Source organism: Heliangelus exortis, chromosome Z (genome assembly GCF_036169615.1).
Source record: "Heliangelus exortis chromosome Z, bHelExo1.hap1, whole genome shotgun sequence".
Lineage (NCBI taxonomy): Eukaryota > Metazoa > Chordata > Aves > Apodiformes > Trochilidae > Heliangelus > Heliangelus exortis.
In genome coordinates, this window is record NC_092454.1 from 50,776,049 (window position 1) to 50,797,701 (window position 21,653).

Consider the following 21,653-nt stretch of genomic DNA (forward strand, 5'->3'; position numbering starts at 1 on the left):
GCTCAACAAGGCCAAGTTCTTGGACCTGCACTTTGCTCACAACTACCCCATGCAACACTACATGGCTGGGGAAGGGTGGATGGAATGTTTATGGCAGAAAAGGACCTTCAGGTACTGGCCAACACTCACTGAATATGAGCTAGCACTATACCCAGGTGGCCAAGAAGGCCAAGATCATCCTGGCTTGTACCAGGAATAGTGTGGCCAAGAGTATGGCAGTGATTGTTCCCCTCTACTTTGCACTGTGTGGCTGCACCTCGAGTGCTGTGTTCAGTACTGAGCCCCTCACTACAAGAAAGACATAGAGTTGCTGGAGTGAGTTCAGAGAAGGGCAACTAAGCTTGGGAAGGATCTGGAGAAGAAAAAGAAGGAGAGAAGAAGAGGTCGGAGGTGGAATTGTTCAGTTTGGAGAAAAAGAGTCTGAGGGGAGACCTTATCACTCCCTGCAGCTATCTCAAAGAAGGCAAGGTGGCTGTTGGCCTTTTCTCTCGAGTAAATAAAAATGGGACTTCAGGAAATGGTTTCATGCTGGGCCAGGGAAGGGTTAGACTAGATATTAAGAAGAATTTCTTTATTGAAAGTAGTGAGGCACTGGGATGGACTGCCCAGGAAGGTGGTGGAGTCATTATCCCTGGAAGTGTTCAAAACCCATGTAGATGAGGCACTTCAAGGACATGCTCTAACGGGCATGGTTATTTTTAAACATTTTTTTTTTCTGGGTTGACAGTTGGATGTGGTGATCTTAGAGAGGTTTTTTCCAAGTGTGACAGTTTTGTGATTAAGTTGTACCATCTACAACATATACAGCAGATAGCGTGCAGTGGCAGTCTGAATGTTGCTCCTTGTCATGTCTTAATGGTTTTGTATTGTTGTTGAGGGGTTTTGTTTTGTTTTGGGGTTTGTTTGTTTGTTTGTTTGTTTGGGTTTTTTCTACATATTTTATTTTTTATATTACTTGAGGCATTTCTAATCACAATCAGAAAATACTATTTATATTGGGTAGTGTTCTCCTGGATCAACATAATAAATCCTGGAAATGGTCTATGTTCATTCCCTGGTGTTTCAGTGTGCCTTTTCTGAATTTGGGGTTGAATAATCTGAACCCTGTATTGAGGTCAGTGAATAATGAAGCCATTAAAGTGGCACACAAGATTATGGTATTTGTGTTGATTTATCTTTTAACACAAGTAAGTGTGAACAGGGCAAATCTTGCCATAGCACATGGGAACTAGGAAAAATAAATCACATGGTAGCAGTAACAACTACTATGGTGTCCCAAAATTCTCTGGAGATGGAAAAAGAATAAAGGAAAATGACAAAAAAATGTGTCTGAGAAAACTGCCTTTTGACATGTCCTGATCCCTCCACATGCAGAAATGACAATATTTCAGAAAATTTCCTGGATGATCAACTGTCATTTCTTCATCTGATTACAGAGTTGTCTCCTTTCTTATGTAACAGGGTTACAGAAGAGTAAAAACTTGTCCCCGTCAGTCTTTCAACCCTGGTATTTCTGTTTGATTGGTTAGAAGCCCTCTCGAAAGACGGGTGTTCTGCTTAAACATTCTTAAACTCCTCTTGCTGCATCTTGACACCACAAGTTTATGCAACACTGTTACACAACATATACCGTAAAGAAGCATCTGTAGGAAACCACAAAACCTCCCCTCCTTCTGCCCCCCCCAGAGCCTGTTCAGCATAACTCTTACAGTGCACCCCAGGGCATGGTGTCTGGTGAATGTGCATGTTCTTGGGAAATACTGAAATTCAAAACTATTTTCCTAAATAAAAGAGTATTGCGTTGTGTTACTTTTTTTAAATACTTAAGGAAACATAGAAGGCAACTGCCTCATTACAAATAGTTCCACCTTTAGAAAAAGAAACCTCTCCCATTGGTTTGGCAATGTAGAACTATATCGCTTATGAAAGCATAACAGAGAATCAATTCTGCAGGACTTTTCACTCAATGTGCAAACCTGCCAAAGCTTATATATTTTATTTTGACCTGTTATTCAGAATAGGATGATGCAATGCCAGTTTACTTAAGCAACAGTTAAATCTTCATTATTCAAACTGTGTTTCTCCTGGTATATTCTATTTTTATGTTTGCTTCTTTGCTAAAGATTTAAAGGCAGTAACTCCTTTTGGAGTCCTTTGGACATTTTTCATACTCATACATACTTTGAAAAGGTTTGCCTAAAACCTATATGGGAGTGTTACTCTTTGTAAATTGGAAATTATGACATCGATATTTTTCAAAGTAATTGTTGAGCATATGACAGAATTCAGAAGAGTGTATTAAAAAATCAGTGTGTTCCCATCATTTACATTATCCCAATCCTGCTTAATTGGGTTACTGAATATTTAAAACTCAATAAAGCTCTTCTGCTGTGTATTTAATTGTGGGGTTTTTTTTTCATTGTTTCATTGTTAATATTTCTGTGTAAAACATATGGCCCCTACAGCTCTTCAATCCATAATTAACAGGAAAAGGAAGAGCAGAAGTTCTCTGGTGTCAGGTTAGCTCTTCCAATTTAGAAGAGTAAAACCATGACACAGTACTTCAAGTGCTGTTAAAAATTAAGCAATAACATCCTGCTATAGTTCATATAAAATAATGAAGAATGGGTTTCCTATAACTGTTTCATTAAGAACAACTAGATTCTTATTTTCTGTGAGAATTTCTGCCAGGGAATCACATTGGAAAAAGATGTTAATAGTTCATTTTGCCTTTAATATTGCCTTTATTATTTTAATGATTGCTGGGATGTATTTCAATTCCTTAGAAAACATTCTGTACATAATAAGTGGTACTATTTTAATGGAAAGTTTGTAATGTTGTGTTGTAAGGAGCCAGGATAAGCTACTTTATGCTACAGGTAAAGCAGGAACTGTGAAGATCAGGAAGGGAAGATTTGCTATTGGTCGATGCCAACTTTCTCCTCTGCATTACTTCAGATCTGTCAGCCAATGTAAGAGCACAATGAATCAAGGATCTACTAATTCCCAGCCCCTTTCTGCTCTCAAGTTCTGCTCAGAACACATACCAGGTCATGAGCTGTGCCCAGACATCTAAGAGCCTGAAGAGCCCATGCAAAGGAGCAGGAGGATAACACTGCTGAATTTCTCACTGATGTGTGATAAAGCCAATGGTGTGTTTAGTAATTAGGAAATCTGAGTAGTTTGTTTTTCTTAATGTCATGCACACAATGGAACTATTTCCTACTGCACAGTTTGTTATATCCTCATGTTGTGTTTATATTTTGGGACTTTCACCCCTTCTCTGAAGGCGCATTCTTGTTGGTTCAGTCATCATCAGTGGCTCTTGTCTGATGGTTGCTGGATAATTTTTTCCCAAAAGTTCAACTTCCAATTTCTGTCCAACTTTGCTGAGTTCTGTGGGAACATATGCAAAAGCCAGACTCTGCTGAGCACTGTAACTGAAACATCCAGATGTGGTGTTGCCAACAACCTGAAAAAACACAACCCGTTTATCATTAATTCCAAGATGCAGCAAGGTTTAATTAAAAAACAAACAAGCAAACAAAAAACAACCAACAAACACAACAAACAATTATACATCTTATATACTAGTTTTATTATATAAACCAGACATCAAGGAAGTTTCAAGTGTGTCATGCTGTTCATAATATTTTCTGCTGTAGGTGACATCACTTAAACTGGAAAAAGTTTGCTCCTGGAAAAAAAGTCTGCCCCTATTGTGTTCAGTTAAGTTTTTACTGGAACAAATGTTATGCACATGCCTATGTTTGTTATATATAATAATTTAACTACTTGTGAGCATTTCAACACAAATCTGTGCTGACATGTTGGCCTACACTGATGTTGTTTTCTTTCTTTTAAGTGAATAGCAGAAGTTTTGTTTTGATAACAGTGAATTTGCAGGAGAAAATAATGGGTGAGTTAAAACTTTAGACTGTTCTGTCTCTGGTTTCTGTGACTTCATGGTATTTCACGTATTTCATTGTAAATATTTTGTTAGGTTTTCTTCCTGCTTGAAGGGTAGAAAATTATTATCTCAGCTTCAAATTGTTCTGTACCAGTAAAACAGAAGTATTGCATTCACCTTACCTTGCCATTATGCCACACACTTTCATTTCCCTCTGGATCAACATTATCAGTTTCCAGGGTGAGATACACCAGTCGTCGTTTGAGCTGATTTGCTTTAATCTGCTTCAATGCTTGCTTTCCTGTAAAGTCTGCTGACTGAAAAAAAACAAAAAACAAGCAAACAAAAAAACCCACAAAAACAAACAAACAAACAAACAAAACAAAAACAAAAAAAAAAACCAAAAAAAACAAAACAAAGAGAGAGAGAATATAAAGATGATACGTGGTTATTTGGGTCCTGTGATAAGTTTAGAGATACGTGTGTTCAAATATGTCTGGGTTTTTTTGTTTGTTTTCTTATCAGAGAAGTATTCTGTATGAAATATAGATTAAATTAAATCTTTGAAAGATACTGTATCTTGGTACCTTTCTTTTATATTGGCACATTATAAATTGGTAACTTTTTTGAGTATATTAGTTTTTCTAGATTTGAGAACCTTAATATAATTCCAAGTGTAGTAGAAACACATAAGTAGTAAGAACTGTGTTATGAGACTGTCTGCTTAAAGCTGTAAGCCAGAAGATGGTGTTTCATTTCAGTTTCTTTAAATAAAATAAAATACCAACCCAAATCATAAAGGCCTGGCCTCACTGTGTGGACATATGTCCACTTTGATGGCATTAGCAAACATGATAGCAACTTGTTAATGTTCCACTTCCATGTCTTTGCCAGGTTGCAGAGCTGGCACTTTGCTCCATACACTTGTTTTACACTGTGTATGTATTTTTTCCCGTATGTATAATTTTAGGGGATAACGCAGCACATTGTTTAAAGACAACTGGTATTATTGGGAGTTCCCCTTTTCAACTTGCCTAAAAAGGTACAACCAGATTCTTGTATTTCTAGAAGCAAATTGCATGAATGTGTGTCAAGTATAGGGGGAGCCATCAGTAAGTCTCTGAATCCTAAATGGGTATATAAGATACCATTTATTGTGTGTGATAATGTTCAGATGGTTCCAACGAGTTAGACAGATTCCATGGCCAGGATCCCAGGTGTGAGCTTATTTTGCCTAACAGTGGCTGTGAACCTGACACCTCATGCTGTTATCTCCTACGTCTGAAACATAACTCAGGTAATTTCCTGGTTTAGTTGGGTGGATAGAGAATAATTCAGGAAAAAAAAAAAAAAAGAAAAAGCCACAGAAAAAAGAGTTGTTATAAACTTCATGGTCCTGGACAGAATGCCTGAAGAACCAAGAGCAAGCCTCTTTCAAAGGTCCTGACAGTTCAGACAAGAGGACTGAATAGTAATCAGGCTGGCCATTGTTATCAGTAATAATTGTTCAGAAAATATTAGGAATACTGGCTTATAAACTCTACCTATTAATTTTTTCTTTAAAGGTATAGATCAGGCAGAAAGAGAAACTTGTATTCAATTAATTTTAATTAATTTGAATTTTGAAAAAAATTGTATTCAATTAATTGTAATTCAATTAATTACTGCCCCAGGGGCAGGAAACACAGTGGCAGATATGAGATCCCATAGCATTCTCTGGGATGGTGAGTAGCATATTTTAAGACATTTGCTCTTAGGACATCGTGACAGCTCTAGTATGTCTAAAGCAGGAATTATTTTAATTTGATGAGTGCTTAGGAGAAAAGAAGGAAATCATTGTTGAAGATGTCAAAAATACTGTTTCTGGTAATGCTTTTTTAAATTTCTGTAGAGAATTATTGCAGTGTCTGAATTACAAACATCACACACTGTAGTTGGTATAGATTGTAGCTCAGCCGCTTCATCAGTTCTTATTTCTGTTGTTCCTGTTCAGGTTCATATATGTCTGTGCATAGGCTGAAAGAAATTACTAAGCAAGGAGGTGTTTTTGAACTTTGAGAGATTAACACTCTGTAAGCAGTTGTAGGTAACAGCTTATGAACCAGTTACAGAGCAGTTAGTCTGAATATCAAGGCAGATCAACTAAGGATAAGGCATATAAAGATCCTAGATTGCAACTTTGGGGAAAAGACAGTATGTAATTCAGCCCAGATCAGAAAAAGAAGGGACTGTGAGGATTCATTTTTGAAGGCAACTTTCAAGATGCTGCTGAAAAAGATGAAGCAAATATCTCAGACCAGGCAATAACCAGCAGCTTGTAGTCCCCTCTGACTTTTCATACAATTACATTTCTACTACACAGGAACTTTTATGAAGGGAACACCTAGAGCTAAAACCAGAAATCACAGAAGCATAGAATTGTTTGAGTTGCAGGGGTGGTGCATCTCCCACCTCTCTGGACAACGTCTTTCAGTGTTTCATCACACTCATCATAAAAGGTTTCTTCTTTTATGTCTAGTCTGAATCTACATTCTTTCAGTTTAAAACCATTACCTCTTGCACTATTGCAACAGGCCCTACTAAAAAGTTGGTCCCCATCTTTCTTATAAGCCCATTTAAGTACTGAAAGGCCACAATGAAATCTTCCTGGAGACACTTGGAGACTTCTCTTTTCAGACTGGACAAACCAAACTCACAGGAATGGTGGTCGAGCCTTCTGATGACTTTTGTGTACCTCTTCTGGACTCACTTCAACAGGTCCAGGTCTTTCTTGCACTGAGGACTCAGGAGTGGATGCTCCGGGTGGGATATCACCAGAGCAGAGAGTCAGAATCACCTCCCTTGACTTGCTGGCCATGCTTCTGTTGACACAGCCCAGAATACATCAAATGGTCTTTGCATGCACATTGCTGACTTGTGTCCAGTTTTTGATCCACCAGTAGTCCTAAATCCTTTTCCACAAGGTTGCTCTCAATCCCTTCATCCTCCAGTCTTTATTGATACTGCAGGTTGCCATGACCCAGGTACAGGACCTTGCATTTGGCTGTGTTGAACCTCCTGAGGTTCACATGGGCCTACCTACCATGCTTGCCCAAGTTTCTCTGGGTGATATGCCAGTCCCTCAGGTATGTCAGCTGCCCCACTCAGCTTGATGTCTGTCACCTGAAAATTTCCTTGGAGTTGTGCTCAATCACACTGTCTGTGTTGCTGATGAAGATATGAAGCAGTACTTGTCCCAGTATGAACCCCAGAGGGACACCAGTCTCCATCTGGACGTTGAACCATTGACCACTACCCTCTGGATGTGACTAATCTATTCCTCATCCACCAAAAAATCCATCTATTAAATCCATCTCTCTCCAATTTAGAGAGAAGAAGGTTGTGGGAGTCTGTGACAAAGGCCTTACAGCAGTTCAGGTAGAAGACATCTGTAGCTCTTCCCTTGCCCACTGATGGACATGCTGCATTGACACATAGACTGAAATGTTTATCATGACATACAGAAATAGCAAGAAGTAAGTATCCTGCAGGTACACTTAGCAATGAATCAACTTCTTCCTACATGTGCTAATGGATTAGCTGGTATTCAGTCTTCAGGAATGTGACTGTGGTACTGGACACAAATATTCAAATATGATGACATGTAGAGAAGACCACAAGTCCTCAGGTGTCACTGATAATGAACTGGGAGCTTAAGCCCAGGTGTGCCCACTAATTAGGGCCTGCCCCAGCCGGAAATGGGCGGGGCTGAAGGGCTAGGTAAAAGGCATGCTCCCAGAAGCAGAGTCAGTCAGAAGCAGATGAAGACGCCTGAGGAGAGGAACAGCAGGAAAGAGCTCCCGGAGAAGAACTGAGTCCCCGAAAGAAAGATGGCTCGCCGCAACATCTGGTGGAGAATGCGGGCAACAATAGCAAGCCGTAAATGCTGAGGTAAAAAAAGAAGCTCTACACGACCACGTTGGTGCGGGAAGCTCTACAAAGCCTGGCTTAAATGCGAAAGGCGATAAAAAGAGCTTCGAAATACGCAACCACGTCAGATGGAGACACCACAGTGGTGCGGGACGCTCTAAGAAAAAGAGCTCCAAAAACGCAACCACGGGAACAAGCTCCACAAGGCCTAGCTTAAATGCGGAAGGCGGTGTGTAGAAGCTCAAAAAATAGAAGCCCAGCACGGCGAGATACAACAGCCCGGTATGGCGAGCCAGGCAGGAGAGAAGAATGAGGCTCGAAAGGCGCAGCAAGTTGGCGCGTGGTACTCAAGCCCGAGGAATGCTGAAGCTGAAGCGGAGCTCTGAGTGCGCATCAAGTCAGTGCGGCCCCTGAAACGGAGTCTCCCAGGGACACGCGATAACGCGGTCCTGAAACGGAGCCTCCCAGGGACACACAACGCGGTCCTGAAACGGAGCCCCCAGGGACACGCGATAGTGCGGTCCTGAAAACGGGGCCCTAGGGACACGCGATAAGACTGGTGCGCCGAATGCTCGGAGAAGTCTCTGCGTGGCCAGGCATTCCGAGGTGGCGAGTACCAGCGAAAGCTGAGCTGGTGCTCATGAGACCTCATCTCCTGCTGATAACAAAGACCAAAGCAAAAAAGGCCGGTAAGAGCCTGAACTTTCCCTCCATAAAGGCTAAGAAAAAATATATATTTATTGAAAAATAACGAAAATAATTAAACGTTTATCCGGCGCGCCCTCGATGCTCTTAGCTGAGTGTCCTGCGGGGCCCGAAGCGTTTACTTCGAGAAATATATTTATTGAAAAATGTTTATCCGGCGCCCCCTCGATGCTCTTAGCTGAGTGTCCCGCGGGGCCCGAAGCGTCTACTTTATAAATTATTGTAAAAATGTTTGAAATGTTTTAAAAATGAATTGTAAAAATGTTTCAAAAAATGAATTGTAAATTATTGTAAATGCTGAAAAATAATGAAAAATAATGAAAATGTTAAGGCCTATTGAAAAAATGAAGTTTATTTTTTTTCAACAAACAACAAAAAAGGGGGGAAATGTAGAGAAGACCACAAGTCCTCAGGTGTCACTGATAATGAACTGGGAGCTTAAGCCCAGGTGTGCCCACTAATTAGGGCCTGCCCCAGCCGGAAATGGGCGGGGCTGAAGGGCTAGGTAAAAGGCATGCTCCCAGAAGCAGAGTCAGTCAGAAGCAGATGAAGACGCCTGAGGAGAGGAACAGCAGGAAAGAGCTCCCGGAGAAGAACTGAGTCCCCGAAAGAAAGATGGCTCGCCGCAACAATGACATATACCCTGGGGCCTTCCATTTTTTCAACTGCTGCTCTGGAAGAGGTTAGGTCTCACTTCAGTCCTGTGTCATTTTTGCCAACCCAGTGGGGATGTAACTGATACCCATCTAACGCATCTAACAGAGCAGTATGAATGTCTGTGAATTCCCATTTTTAGGCCTCTTAGGAATATGTAAGTGGAAACAAACAGGACTCTCTGACCAGCTTCTGCCCTTTTCCTTAGCTGAGGCATTGAGTTTTCTAGAGGGCAGAATTATAATTGGTGACTTTAGGAATGCATTATCACACAGCACTGCAATACCCACTCCTGTATGACAACACAGCTCCTTTTTTCTGGAATGTTCAGATTCTTTTAAATGCACAGACAGAGAGTAATGGAAGCCTTATAAAACACTTATTTTTGTATTTGAAGTTGGTGCGTTTTGGTTGGTTTTGTTTTGGTTCAGGTTTAATTCAAGATTGCCTCTATAAATTACTCATTTAGAAATGGAAGAACAGTTTCCACAGATATTACTGTGGCAATCATATTCAGAGCCTTAAGTATGACCTGATTACAGATATGTACTGCTTTTATGGGTCACTTCCAGATTAACTCTATAGATGATAGTTAAGTCCTGTTAATATACTAATTGCTGGAACCTTGAAGTTGACTGAAAAAATAATCTTGACTTCCACATCTTAATTAAATTTTAGATACGGAAACCATTAGAGCAAGCAGCTAGCAAGTTTAGAATCTACGTATCTCTGGATCAAGCTTTGCCTGTTGGTTACAGGCATATAATTATATTTCTACCCAACTAATTTTAACTGGGACAGGTTTTTGGTCACCAGGAATAAATCATTAACTGGAGATTAATTTGGGGCAGTTATGTAATGAGTTTGTTCTTTGTTATTTTATTTATCTTGAAGGTTAGGAATATTCTTATCTTTTCAGAATCAAGGCCTGGAAAAACAACCACAAGATAACCTAGTACTCAAATGCTGCAAAATATAGGCGAAAATATAAATAATATATACACACAATCTGCAAAAATGTGTGTCGATACACGTATATGGATATATATAAACACACACATACATATAAAAACATTATATGATCATGCATAAAAAATCTATGAATGAAAATGTGTTTATATGATGTTCCTATGATCTACTACTGCATTCTCTTCCCAAACGGCATTGAGCTGTTGTGGAGGAAATGCCCAGAAGATGGCAGTCTTGGTTATAGAAATTAGTCACAAAGCGAGAAATGTAGCTACAGAATTTTTTTGTAGCACCACAGCCTTCATGACTGCTGTCATTATTCGGTTCACAGGGAAAAACCTTCTGAGGGTGTTCCTTTCTGAGAACCAGCCAAACTGACAGGAGTTGTTTCACTCTAATACCCAGTTTTATTGGGACTTACATCTATTACACTTAGGAGAAAAGTAGGCTGCTTTATGAATATAAGTAGCTAAAAATAAATAAACAAACAATCAAATAAATAAAATTTAAAAACAGCCACTTCAGAACACCAAAAAGGCACATGCTAGCATGTTTTGAGGACATAAGTGGCTTCTGAAATAAGGAAACATTTTTTTCTGTACCACAGGATCAAAGAATAGGTTGGAAGGGAACTTAGAGCTCACCTAGTTCCACCCTCACTGTATTGGCAGGGACACTTACTATTAGATCAGGGTGCTCAAGGCTGCATTCAGCCTGGTCTTCAACACTTCCAAGGATGGGGTGCCCACAACTTCCCTGGGCAACCTGTGCCAGCATCTCACCACCCTCAGGAAAGAATCTTTTCCTAAAGCCTAACCTAAATCTCCCCTCTTCAAGTTTGAAACCATTTGCCCTTGTCCTCTTGCTACATACCCAGCAAAAATCCCTACCCCAGCTTTTTTGTAGGCACCCTTCTGATACTGGAAAGGCACTATAGGATCACCTTGGAGCCTCCTCTTCTTCAGGCTGAACAACCCCAACTTCCTCAGCCTGGCTGCACAGGGGAGGTGCTCCAGCCCTCTGATCATTTTAGTGGCTCTTCTCTGGACACACAAGACCTCTATGTCGTTCTTATGTTGGGGCCCCAGAACTGGACAGAGTACTCCAGGCAAAGTAGGGGGAGAGAATCACCTCTCTTTAAGCTGCCTATGCTTCTTTTGATGCAGCCCAGGAAACAGTTGCCTTTCTGGGCTGCAAGTGCGTATTTATGGCTCATGTTGAGCTTCTGGTCCACCACCACCCCCAAGTCCTTCTTCTCAGGGCTGTCCTCAATCCTTTCTCCTCCCAGCCTGTATTCATGCATTGGATTGACTTGATCCAGGTGCAGAACCTTGCACTTGACCTTGGTGAACTTCATGTTTCTTGCACAAGCCCACTTCTCTAGCCTGTCAAGGCCCATTTGGATGGCATCCCTTCCCTTTAGCATGTTGATTTCACCACACAGTGTTGTGTTGGTCTGAAAAATTGCTGAGGGTGCACTTGATTTCCCTGTCCATGTCACTGACAAAGATGTTAAATAGCACTGGTCTGAGTACTGGCCCCTGAGGAACACCACTCATCACATGTCTCCATTTGGACACCGAGTCATTGATCAAAACTTTTTGTGTGTGACCATCCAGCCTTATCCAAAGAGAGGTCCATCCATTGAATCCGTATCATTCCAGTTTAGAGACCAGAATGTCATGTGGGTCAGTGTCAAATGCTTTGCACAGGTCCAGATAGATGATGTCTGTTGCTCTGCCTTTGTCCATCAACTCTGTGACCCCATCTTTGTCCTTTGTGAAGCTGTGTTGGCTGCCACAAGTCACCCCTGTGCTTGCCTTAGCACAGCTTCAGGAGGATCTGCTCCATGATCTTGCCAGGCAGTGAGGTGACACTGACTACTGCAGTTCCCCGGGTCTTTTTTTCCATTTTTGAAAATGTGGGTCATGTTTCCCCTTTTCCAGTCAGCAGGAAATTCACCAGACTGCCATGACTTTTCTGATACAACAGACAGTGGCTTTGTAACTTCATTCACCAATTCTTTCAGGATCTGTGGCTGAATCCCATCAGGTCCTATGGACTTGTTTCCCTTCAGGTTCTTTAGTCTTCCTCTTATCATCAACATACCTATAGAAGCTTTTCTTGTTGCCCTTAACCTCCCTTGCCAGATACAATCCTTTCTGTGCTTTTGCTTTCCTAGCCTGGTCTCTTGCTTCTCTGACTACTTCTCTCAAGTATCTTCTCTCTCTATCTATCTGTTCTTGCTTCCATCCTGTCAACACATTATGTTTCACCAGATGTCAATGGTCAACAAAATAACCAGTGATCGGTTTAGTATGTATCAATAAAAACATATTCCGGCACAAGGACAGTGACTCAGTAGAAGAGACAGCTGAAGGACACTGCAGAATCTTCAAGACTGAGAGGTCTTTGTAATTTCACACATGAAATTTTAATACATATGGCAAGGAAAACAGATGTAGCTGATTCTGCAATAGAACAAGGGTCTGGATTATTTTATTATTTTTTCCATGATAGCATTTGAAAAAGTCATTAAATTCAAACCAGACTTTTGAAAAATAGAAAGTATTCAGTGGCGATACATGATATATCTTTGACCTCTTGAACCTGAGAAAATTCAAAGGTGCAGCAAAACTCAGTATTCTGGGATGTGAAAAAAAAGGATTGCAATTTGTTTTTCTCTAAAGCTATTCTGTGAACTTCCTGTCACAAAGACCAATTGAATATTTTGCAGAGTGAATAACCAGAGTAGTTATTCATGAAATGAAAGTATTAATGCATGAGGCTATCTAACAACTTACCTAACCTTCTACATACGTGACCAATAGAACAAACTAAAGAAAGTCAACAGGTATTAAAAAAATCCCACACATAATCAGATATTACTGTGAAATTATGAGACAATGTATACACCAAGCAAGAAATTAATTCTATTAGATCTATTAATTAATTCTCTTACTCTTCCTCCCCTTTGGTTTAACCACAGCCTAGCTTGCTCATCTGTGTAAGGTAGCAGCTAACACCAACACCAGAGAAAAAAGAGGATCATGCAGAGTCTGTAAACCACCTAGAACAACACTATCTCTTCAGCCTTACTGATAAAATGCAAGCTGACACAGAAATTGTCATGCTATAATTTACTAGACCATGTGAAAAAGAAATTATCATCTTAAATTTTTAAGAGTTTCTCCTGTTACTCATCAGGAAACAAAATTACTAGTCTGTATGTACTTGCAGATGATGCAAAAAATACACTTCACAAACATAGATAAACACCAGGATTTTGTTGGGAACTTACACCTCAATACTTATCCCCCAGGTGTTTGAATGCCCTCTCATAGAAATCAAAATACTTTTTGATTGTGGGCACCCTCACTGGTATCTGGTCATTCATTCACTTTAATCTTTTTACAAACTGTTCACATTTAACATTAAATACCTCTTGAAATTCATGTATGCTGAAGTCTTTTTGCATTTTGTAAGCTATTTCAGGTTCTTGTTACACAGTTTAAACTGACACAAAAATCAGCACTTGTCCCAGCTAGGAGTGCATGCTTAGAGAACCAATCCCTGTCAGTCACCCTGCAGGCCAAAGAGATTTCACAGAATCACGGAATGGTTTGGATGGGCAGGGACATTCAAAGACCACCGAGTTCCAACCCCCCTGCCATGTTCAGAGGCTCCTCCCATTAGACCAAGTTGCTCAAAGCCCCATCCAACCTGGCCTTGGACACTTCTAAGGACGGGTCATTTAAGCATCTGTTACTATTAGTTTGTATTCCTTTTGCCCTTTTTTTGGAGGGGAAATTTCATTGTAAATAGAAGCAGATGATAGCAGAGGATTCTGCTTGTCTTCCATCATGGTAGAATTCCATCTAAGGAGTGCTGAGGTCCATGCCATGCCAAACAGACTCCAAAACAAGAGGAATGGAATTAGGACTCACAGTACCAAGCTGCCAAGAAGCAGAGTAAATAATCTCACATTGCACTTCATGCTACAGTGCTTAGACCATTTCCAAAATCTGAGTTAGCTCAGGTACCTCTGCAGTGCCAACACACAGCCACAGCTGCCTCCATTTGAGTCAATAAATAAACATCGATTATCTCCTTTTTCATGCCAGTTCAGCTAAACTGGCAAATATTTTAGGCTGACATACTGCATCTGTGCTGGAGACTCATTCCACACCCATTCATCTAATGTGAATATCTGCTCCAGAGAGCTGTTCCAACCCTGAATTTCAAACATGGAGAGAACTGTACGGAGCACTAAAGAATCAAGTGCTTCATTCACATTAGCGCCTCTGCATGTTCTGCACGGGCATCTTGGCAAGCAACAGTTCCCTGTTTATGGCTGCTTTCCTGCTTTCAGTTGAAAAAAGAAAAAAAAAAAAGAAAAAAAAAAGGAAGTGGAAGTGGAAATGGAAGTGGAAGTAGAAGTGGAAGTGGAAGTGGAAGTGGAAGTGGAAAGAAAAGCTAGTACCAATAACATATTTCATTGCATTCTCCCATGTTCTCCTCAAGATTTACTTCATGAGTAAATCTAACCTACTCCTATTCCATAAAGCTTTGTATTTCACTTGCATATGTCATTCTTTCTGATTAGGGAAAAATTACAATACCCAATGAAGACATTGTACCCACTACATGTAGGAACTTCAATTGACATCCCTGGGAGCACCTTGCCTTGCAGCAGATGAGCTCTGTAGCTGTGTAAGGACCATTTTTAACCTTGATTTAGTGCTAGAGGCCACACACTGATGTTAAACTAGGACAAAAATGTATGTTTTATCAGTTCTGCACAGGCTGAAGACGTCAACATCTATAGACAGGTTCAATGGTTGAACCTGTCAACATCTATAGACAGGTTCAAATTCTTCAGAATTTGAATGAACAAATTAATTGTTATTATTTTTTAACCAAGATATTTTAACTTACATTTGACTCAAACCCAAATTTTCAGACAGCAGCTCAACTGAATTTTTTTTTTCAGTAACTGCTGTACCAGAGTAGTAGCTATGGAAAATGATCCTACAGACGATTCCTTGAACAAGAATAAGCAGACATAATGTTTCCACAATATAAACAGTGTTGTTGAGCTTGTACATAGGTACTATATATTGAAGCACATGAACTCAAATTTATCTAGAAGTAAATCACAAAGAATTATTTTTCACATAGCCAACATTGTGTATTTGCTAATTCCAGGTGTAATGTATAATTTTGTTCAGAAGAGAAATGGAAAAATATGATTTTTTTTGTTTGTTTTAAGCAAATCATTAATAAAATAATTATTCTTACACACAGTAAAAAAAAAATTGCTTGTTTCATTTTCTAAATCTGTTTTATTTTACAGGGAATTACATTTTTCTTTTCAAATACTTAAAGCATTATGCTTGGGCATAATAGAACACTTTGCAAATAACAGGACATACCTTGTTTAACTTCACGAAGTATTCCAGTCCAGCTTCCAAGGGATTAGTGTCACAGTTCATCTGTTTAAAAAAAGAAAAGTCATTTGTATATTATGAACTACATGGCTTTTTGGGTTGGGGTTGGGAGTATTCATATAATTATTTCACACAGCCTTCTGTTTACTCCTAATTCAATGTCTCCCCCATTACACACACATGACTTCCATTTGAATACACTGCATGGTTCCTAATTGTGATTTCAACAAAATGTCTACTATTATGCCTAATCTAAATGTTTATTAAAATCACAAGTAAACACAGATTTCAATAAGAAAGACGACTTTTCATCAAAGCAGAAAGAACCAGCAGAAGACTGAATAACTGAGCTATGCACATGAATTGCAACAGGGCAGAATGACTTAGCTAGAGAGGAAAATACAACAGAAAGCCAATTTTGTTTACCACTTTCCCATTAGGTGTAGGGGAAATGATCTCTTAGGCAGCATTTGAAGCAGGAATGAAAATAATTATCATTGGGCAAATGAAAAGGACACCCTAAAAGCCCACTATTTCACCTTCCTGAATTCCTTTCCAAAGCAACTAGGAAAAAATTCAGATAAGCAGAATTTATACTGATTTTCCCCAGATTCCTTAGGCTTCCTGAATAGTTCTGTATTGTGAGCAGATTTGGCAGAAACAAGGTAATGGAAAATGAAAATTTCAAATATATTCTGAAGCAAAAGTAATTTACCCCTCATGACATAGTTATTAGAGTAATAAAACATTTTCAGAATCAATCAGCACAACCTTTGATTTCAGAACACTGGAGCTCAGCAAAACACTCATAATAATGTTATACACAAAGGGAAAAATATCAGTGAATCAAAATAAGTGTTTCCTTGCCAGCAGTGCAATGGACTATTTTTCTTTAGAAAAGCCACTGTTCAGAATTATACCAGCTTTTCCTGCTCAAGGTGAACTTTATTTTCATGCTAAACTGAGAAACTTGCACAAATACTATCTAAAGTAAGTGCTCACTAAAAGCTGTATAGTAATGATGAAATAAAGAAAATAAACAGAAAGAGTAGTAAATAAGTTATATTTCCTGACCTCTGCCCCCCAAGCTCGGAAACCCTTCTCCAGCCTTAAAACATTCAGAGCATATGTTCCAAAGTTGTCAATTCCTTCTTTGTGGCCAGCTTCCATAAGTGCACTGTAAAGAGATACAGAATCTTCTTTCCTATGATAGAGCTCCCAGCCCAATTCACCTGTTACAAAGGCAAGAGTAAAAGTCATATTTGCTCAATATTTTAAAAATTCTAACAAATACAGCTCTATTATTGGTAAAAAATAAGGATCAGTGCTTTGTTAATTCACATTCTATGATCGACTCTGCTAGCATATATTCAGTCCAACTCCTTGCTAGAACCACCAGATGATTTATGCCCTGGATCTTAAGCAGTGGTGCTATTCTAATTTAAACACTCAAAAAGGGGGAGAAAAAAAATAAATCAGACTACGTGATAAGAAAAGATCATTTACTAAAATCATAATGACAGAGAATGTTTAAGGGCATTATAAAAAGACTTGGCAAGTGACCAGCAAATGTAACTTGAGTGTAAACAAGAATAAAATGTGTATATTGTATCATATCATACAATATACATATTTAGTATATTGTATCATATGTATCATTGCATCATATTATCATAGGAAGAGGACTACAGCTGCTTCAGAATTGTCTGAATTCATGTCATTACAGTAAGGTCACACATAAAAAAAAATAAAAATAAACTGAGAAAAATACTCAGCATTACAGTGTTACATTTTCAAGGCATTTTACAGACACTTTATATATGAATCAAAAAAAAATTCTTGGCAGCGGTTTTGCTTCAAATACCACAGAGGTTATTAGAGCTGGCCTTTTGATCTGTAAAATAAATATTTACACAATTGGGTATTCTAGAGAAAAAACTCTTGGAAAACTCAGCACAGACTCTGACCAGATCACATCTGAAAATCTGTGTACTGCATTTCCTCACATGTATACAAAATGTAATTAACCTATTGAATTTTTATGAATACACAACAAGATTTACGTTTCAGCCTAAGTTTAGTCACATTTACTTTATTACTACTTCCTTAAGAGTCAGTTTTCTCTATTTCTCACCTGTGTATGATATCCTAATGGCAGTAACAGCAATATCAGAAAGTTTCACTTGTCTAGCCTGGAGAAACTTAAATGAACCATCACTCAGATCCTCACTTGTCAGCTTCTGGAGGATCTGTCGGGCATATGGACCTGCTACACCAAGTACTCCCATCTCATCTGTCATGTTTTCAATTTCAACTTTATATCCACCTCTTGTTACTTCCTCTTCTATCCATCTACATGTAAAACAAAACAATGATGTTAATTTTTTATGAAAAATAACTAATTTAGATAAAAAATAAAAAGGAATTATTTTTGTCAGTGTTTATCTTCCCAGCAGCTCCCAGTCCCACACCTTGTAAATAACAATGGAAATATGTACACGAAATAGTCAAATCGGTCATTGATGTTGAAAAGTGTTTTCTTATGAGATACTGGTAGAGGAACACAAGCAGCTGGGATATAGCAAGGAAAGGAGAGGACTTAAGTGGGTGAAATGGTATTTCAACATAAGAGAATGAAGTGAACTCAGAATAGAACACAGATTTGCCTTTGGATCCAGAACATATTAATAAAATAACCAATATATAAAGAGTAAGCATTTAACACCACAAGCATAAGAAACTGTGACACCAATTGCTCTGTTAACAGAAAGGTCCAACATGTTCTTTCCTGCAGCCATTATTTAAAATATTGGCAGGAACTTTGTCTTTTAGTCTTAACTAAATCAAAAACATCAACTGGTTGCTGTCTTTCAAGAAGCTCACAAAATAAATGAAAGGACTATAGTTCAAAATCTTCTGAAGTACTACCTTGTTAAGCAGTGTTAAAAAATCTCAGGTGCAGGGAAGTACCATACAGAACTGATGAAATTCTGTAGTAGTAAATGCCCCATATCCAGTCCTGACATTTTCTTCCTGAATGTGCCAGTGGTCCTACTGATTACCTTGGGACTGTCACAAAAGAGTATTCCAACATTATTTGTTATGTATCCCACAATATTTATTATGTCTTGAGATAGCAAATTTCAGACCTTTACATGGTGACCCATTTTGAATAACTGATTTGTCAGCAGTCTCCAGTAAGAAAAATTCCTTTTCTTAGCATGTATACACAGCCACTAATAGCACTAGAAGTACCACTTCCAAAGCTCATCTATGAAAAATATTTTAATGAAGTTATCCTGCAACTTCTTCTACCTCCTATCTTTCTGCTGTTTCCCTTTGTGACCCCAGCTCCCAAAGCAAAAGACATTATCACAGTATCAGGAAGACTGCACAACCTATCTAGACTGGACAGGTCAGTATCTGTGGGGTAATACATGTTCAAAGCCAGTTTTCTTTCTCACGTAAGAGAAAACACTAGAAAGGAACAACTGTGCTGTGTTCATTCATACAATGCCAAACACAAACAGGTTCAACAACAAGAACTGCCTCCATTAAAGTGCATTATATAGTTATCAGTAAGTTCTCCATCTTTTTAGACAACCAGTAATCCAATAGTCAATTGTTTAGGCTTCAGGATTCGACTCCACCTGTTTTTGAAGAAACCAAATTCGGTAAATAAATAGAATTCTCTTGAACCTAGCAAAACATTTGTTAAGTAATAGTTAAAAATCTGGCACTTAGTACAAAGGTTTCTATATTAATGTGACTCTACTTCCTGTATCAGAAATAAACTAACCTCAGATCATGGAGTTCTGACCCCGAGCCAGTTACAAGCATAAATTCTCCAGGGTACAGTTGAGAAACAGTCAGCTCAGCATAAACTTTCCCTCTTGGTGTTAACATATGGCTTATGTTTGTGGAACCCACCTACAGAGTAAAAGTTGCAATTATTAAGAATGCAAAATAAACCCTTTGAACTCTTAAACATTATGAAACATATGTGAATATGTATTTATTTGAAAGAACAAAGTCTTTATGTTTGTTCTGCTATGCCATAATATGAGCGGACAGACAAACAATTGACAATGCTTAAGCTTTACATTGGAAATGTCATATTTTTCTTGAAAGAAAAAATCGCAATTTTGAAATTAGACAAATCAAAGCTTTTATAAATACTTCCTAGTTGTGTATTACACAAGGTGTCTTTAAGTTATATCTGATTTAAGAATGCATTTTCAATGCAAACTCAATCAATTCATTCTCTGATCATGATAACAAAAAACTCTACATTGTTGACGTATTCCTTTCCAATCATATGAATAAGGCTTTCAGTTCCCAAAAGGATAACATTGCTTTGGCCCTTACTTAAACAAAAAAATACTGAGTTCACTTATGATTTCATGCTGGCCCTGACTGACATATGTCTTTATATTTTATGTAGCTTCTGGCTATGAATCTACCTCCCTTAGGTTCAGTGTAGAAACAAGATCTCTAAAGCAATGACCATGAAATGTACACATGCTCATAGATATATCATCCCTATAAGCAGAAATATGAACGTGCCATAGCTGTTGTGCTGGTTTAGTTCCAGAGGCAGAATTTAATTTCTCTTATTTGATTCTGCTTTCATAAGAATACTGTCAATCACTCAGTCCATGCCCAAATTCCAGACAATGAATGGAAAAAGGAACTATATGGCAGATTTAACATTCTTTTGCAAGGTCATATTACATTAATATATTTACCGGAATATCACAGGCACACAATTTAATATTCAGGATGTGATGGTAGTCACACCCAACCCAGTCGATACCGAAGTATATTTCCACTAGTTTCACTGGATAAGTTTGCGATGCATGCAAGCATGAATGGTACAAATAATTAAGCAACTTAAATAATCAGCTGTTGGAAGTGGTGGAATTTTAATTGTATTCTAAACTGTTCACACTATTTTGTTTGGTATCTTTCCATTTCCCCTTAGCAACACTGATTAAACTCCATAGAAAGCACTCGCTTTGTTCTCATAATTTCCTATTTAATTTTGCTTTCCTGACAGCACATAGATGTATTCTGCAAGTGTTAACCATGTTTACTGATGACAGTTACCCCACCTCTGCCCAAGCTAAAAGAAAGAAAAACTTTAATCTATATTGCTACCACAAAATTAATATAGTAAAAAATGTGACTATATGGCAGCTGAGGTTCTTCTTTCCCCTAAACCTTTAGGGTACCATTCCTGTGTACAGACTTCCCATTCCATTGGCTCTGACCTCTGAGGAGTTATCTGCCTTCACAACTATAATATCAGTGCTGTTGCCCTATGCTTCCTCCCTCTGGTGTCTGCAAGAACTAAACCCATCACTTACAGCAAAAACTTAATGAAATTCTGTGCTGAAACGAGCACACCTCATATCTGCAGCACTTTGGAAAGGAACAATATGCTTGCTGCAGCTGTATCTCTGAAGTCAAAAACACTACATGACAAAGCAGGAAGGTAAAGCAACTCATGAAGCACTACCATGAAGTGATAACCATGAATAAGAAATGTGGGGTAGTATGTCACAATGTATAATTTTTGAAAACTGGGACATATTTTGAGGATCTTTAAGCAGCCACGCTTGTGGAGAAAGGACATGTACAAGCTGAAAGCTGAATCTCCTGCATGTTTGCAACCCTGACTGCTCCAGGCAGCCAGATGTCAGAACAGCTGTTGGAACAAGGGTGGGTGGAAAATAAGCATAAGTCACATTTCAAAAAAAAACAAACAACCAAACCAAAAGTGTTCCCTTCATCCAGGAACAATAGAACATCCAGCTATCATCAGATAACAGCACCTTTCGCTGCTCTCCTTTGCTTCCTGAAGTTTCCACAAAGCAGTTTTAGGCAGGCAGCTGCCAAGCTATTCTAATAATACAGTAAAGAAATTCCAGGTGAGATACACTTGGATTTTTTTATACAAATATTTAAAATACAGCAGGTTCGGTGGTTCTAGAAAACACTATTTTTACTGTGAGATTGACTGAGCACAGGAAGAGGTTGTCCAGGGAGCTGGT

At 38.7% G+C, this 21,653-nt stretch overlaps 1 protein-coding gene across 2 annotated transcripts in view; it reads right to left on the minus strand.

Moving 5' to 3' along the window:
- Positions 1 to 1,776: 1,776 nt before the first annotated feature.
- The window catches only part of DMGDH (dimethylglycine dehydrogenase), a 42,348-nt gene continuing 22,471 nt past the window's right edge, over positions 1,777 to 21,653 (minus strand). For both annotated transcript variants that reach the window (XM_071730530.1, XM_071730531.1), the window contains exons 11-16: positions 19,397 to 19,527; positions 17,732 to 17,949; positions 16,672 to 16,829; positions 15,583 to 15,642; positions 4,093 to 4,227; positions 1,777 to 3,472 (exon numbers count right to left, since the gene is read on the minus strand). In XM_071730530.1, coding sequence (XP_071586631.1) covers positions 3,257 to 3,472; positions 4,093 to 4,227; positions 15,583 to 15,642; positions 16,672 to 16,829; positions 17,732 to 17,949; positions 19,397 to 19,527 — 918 coding nt within the window. In that variant the 3' untranslated portion in view covers positions 1,777 to 3,256. The remainder of the gene's footprint in view (positions 3,473 to 4,092; positions 4,228 to 15,582; positions 15,643 to 16,671; positions 16,830 to 17,731; positions 17,950 to 19,396; positions 19,528 to 21,653) is intronic.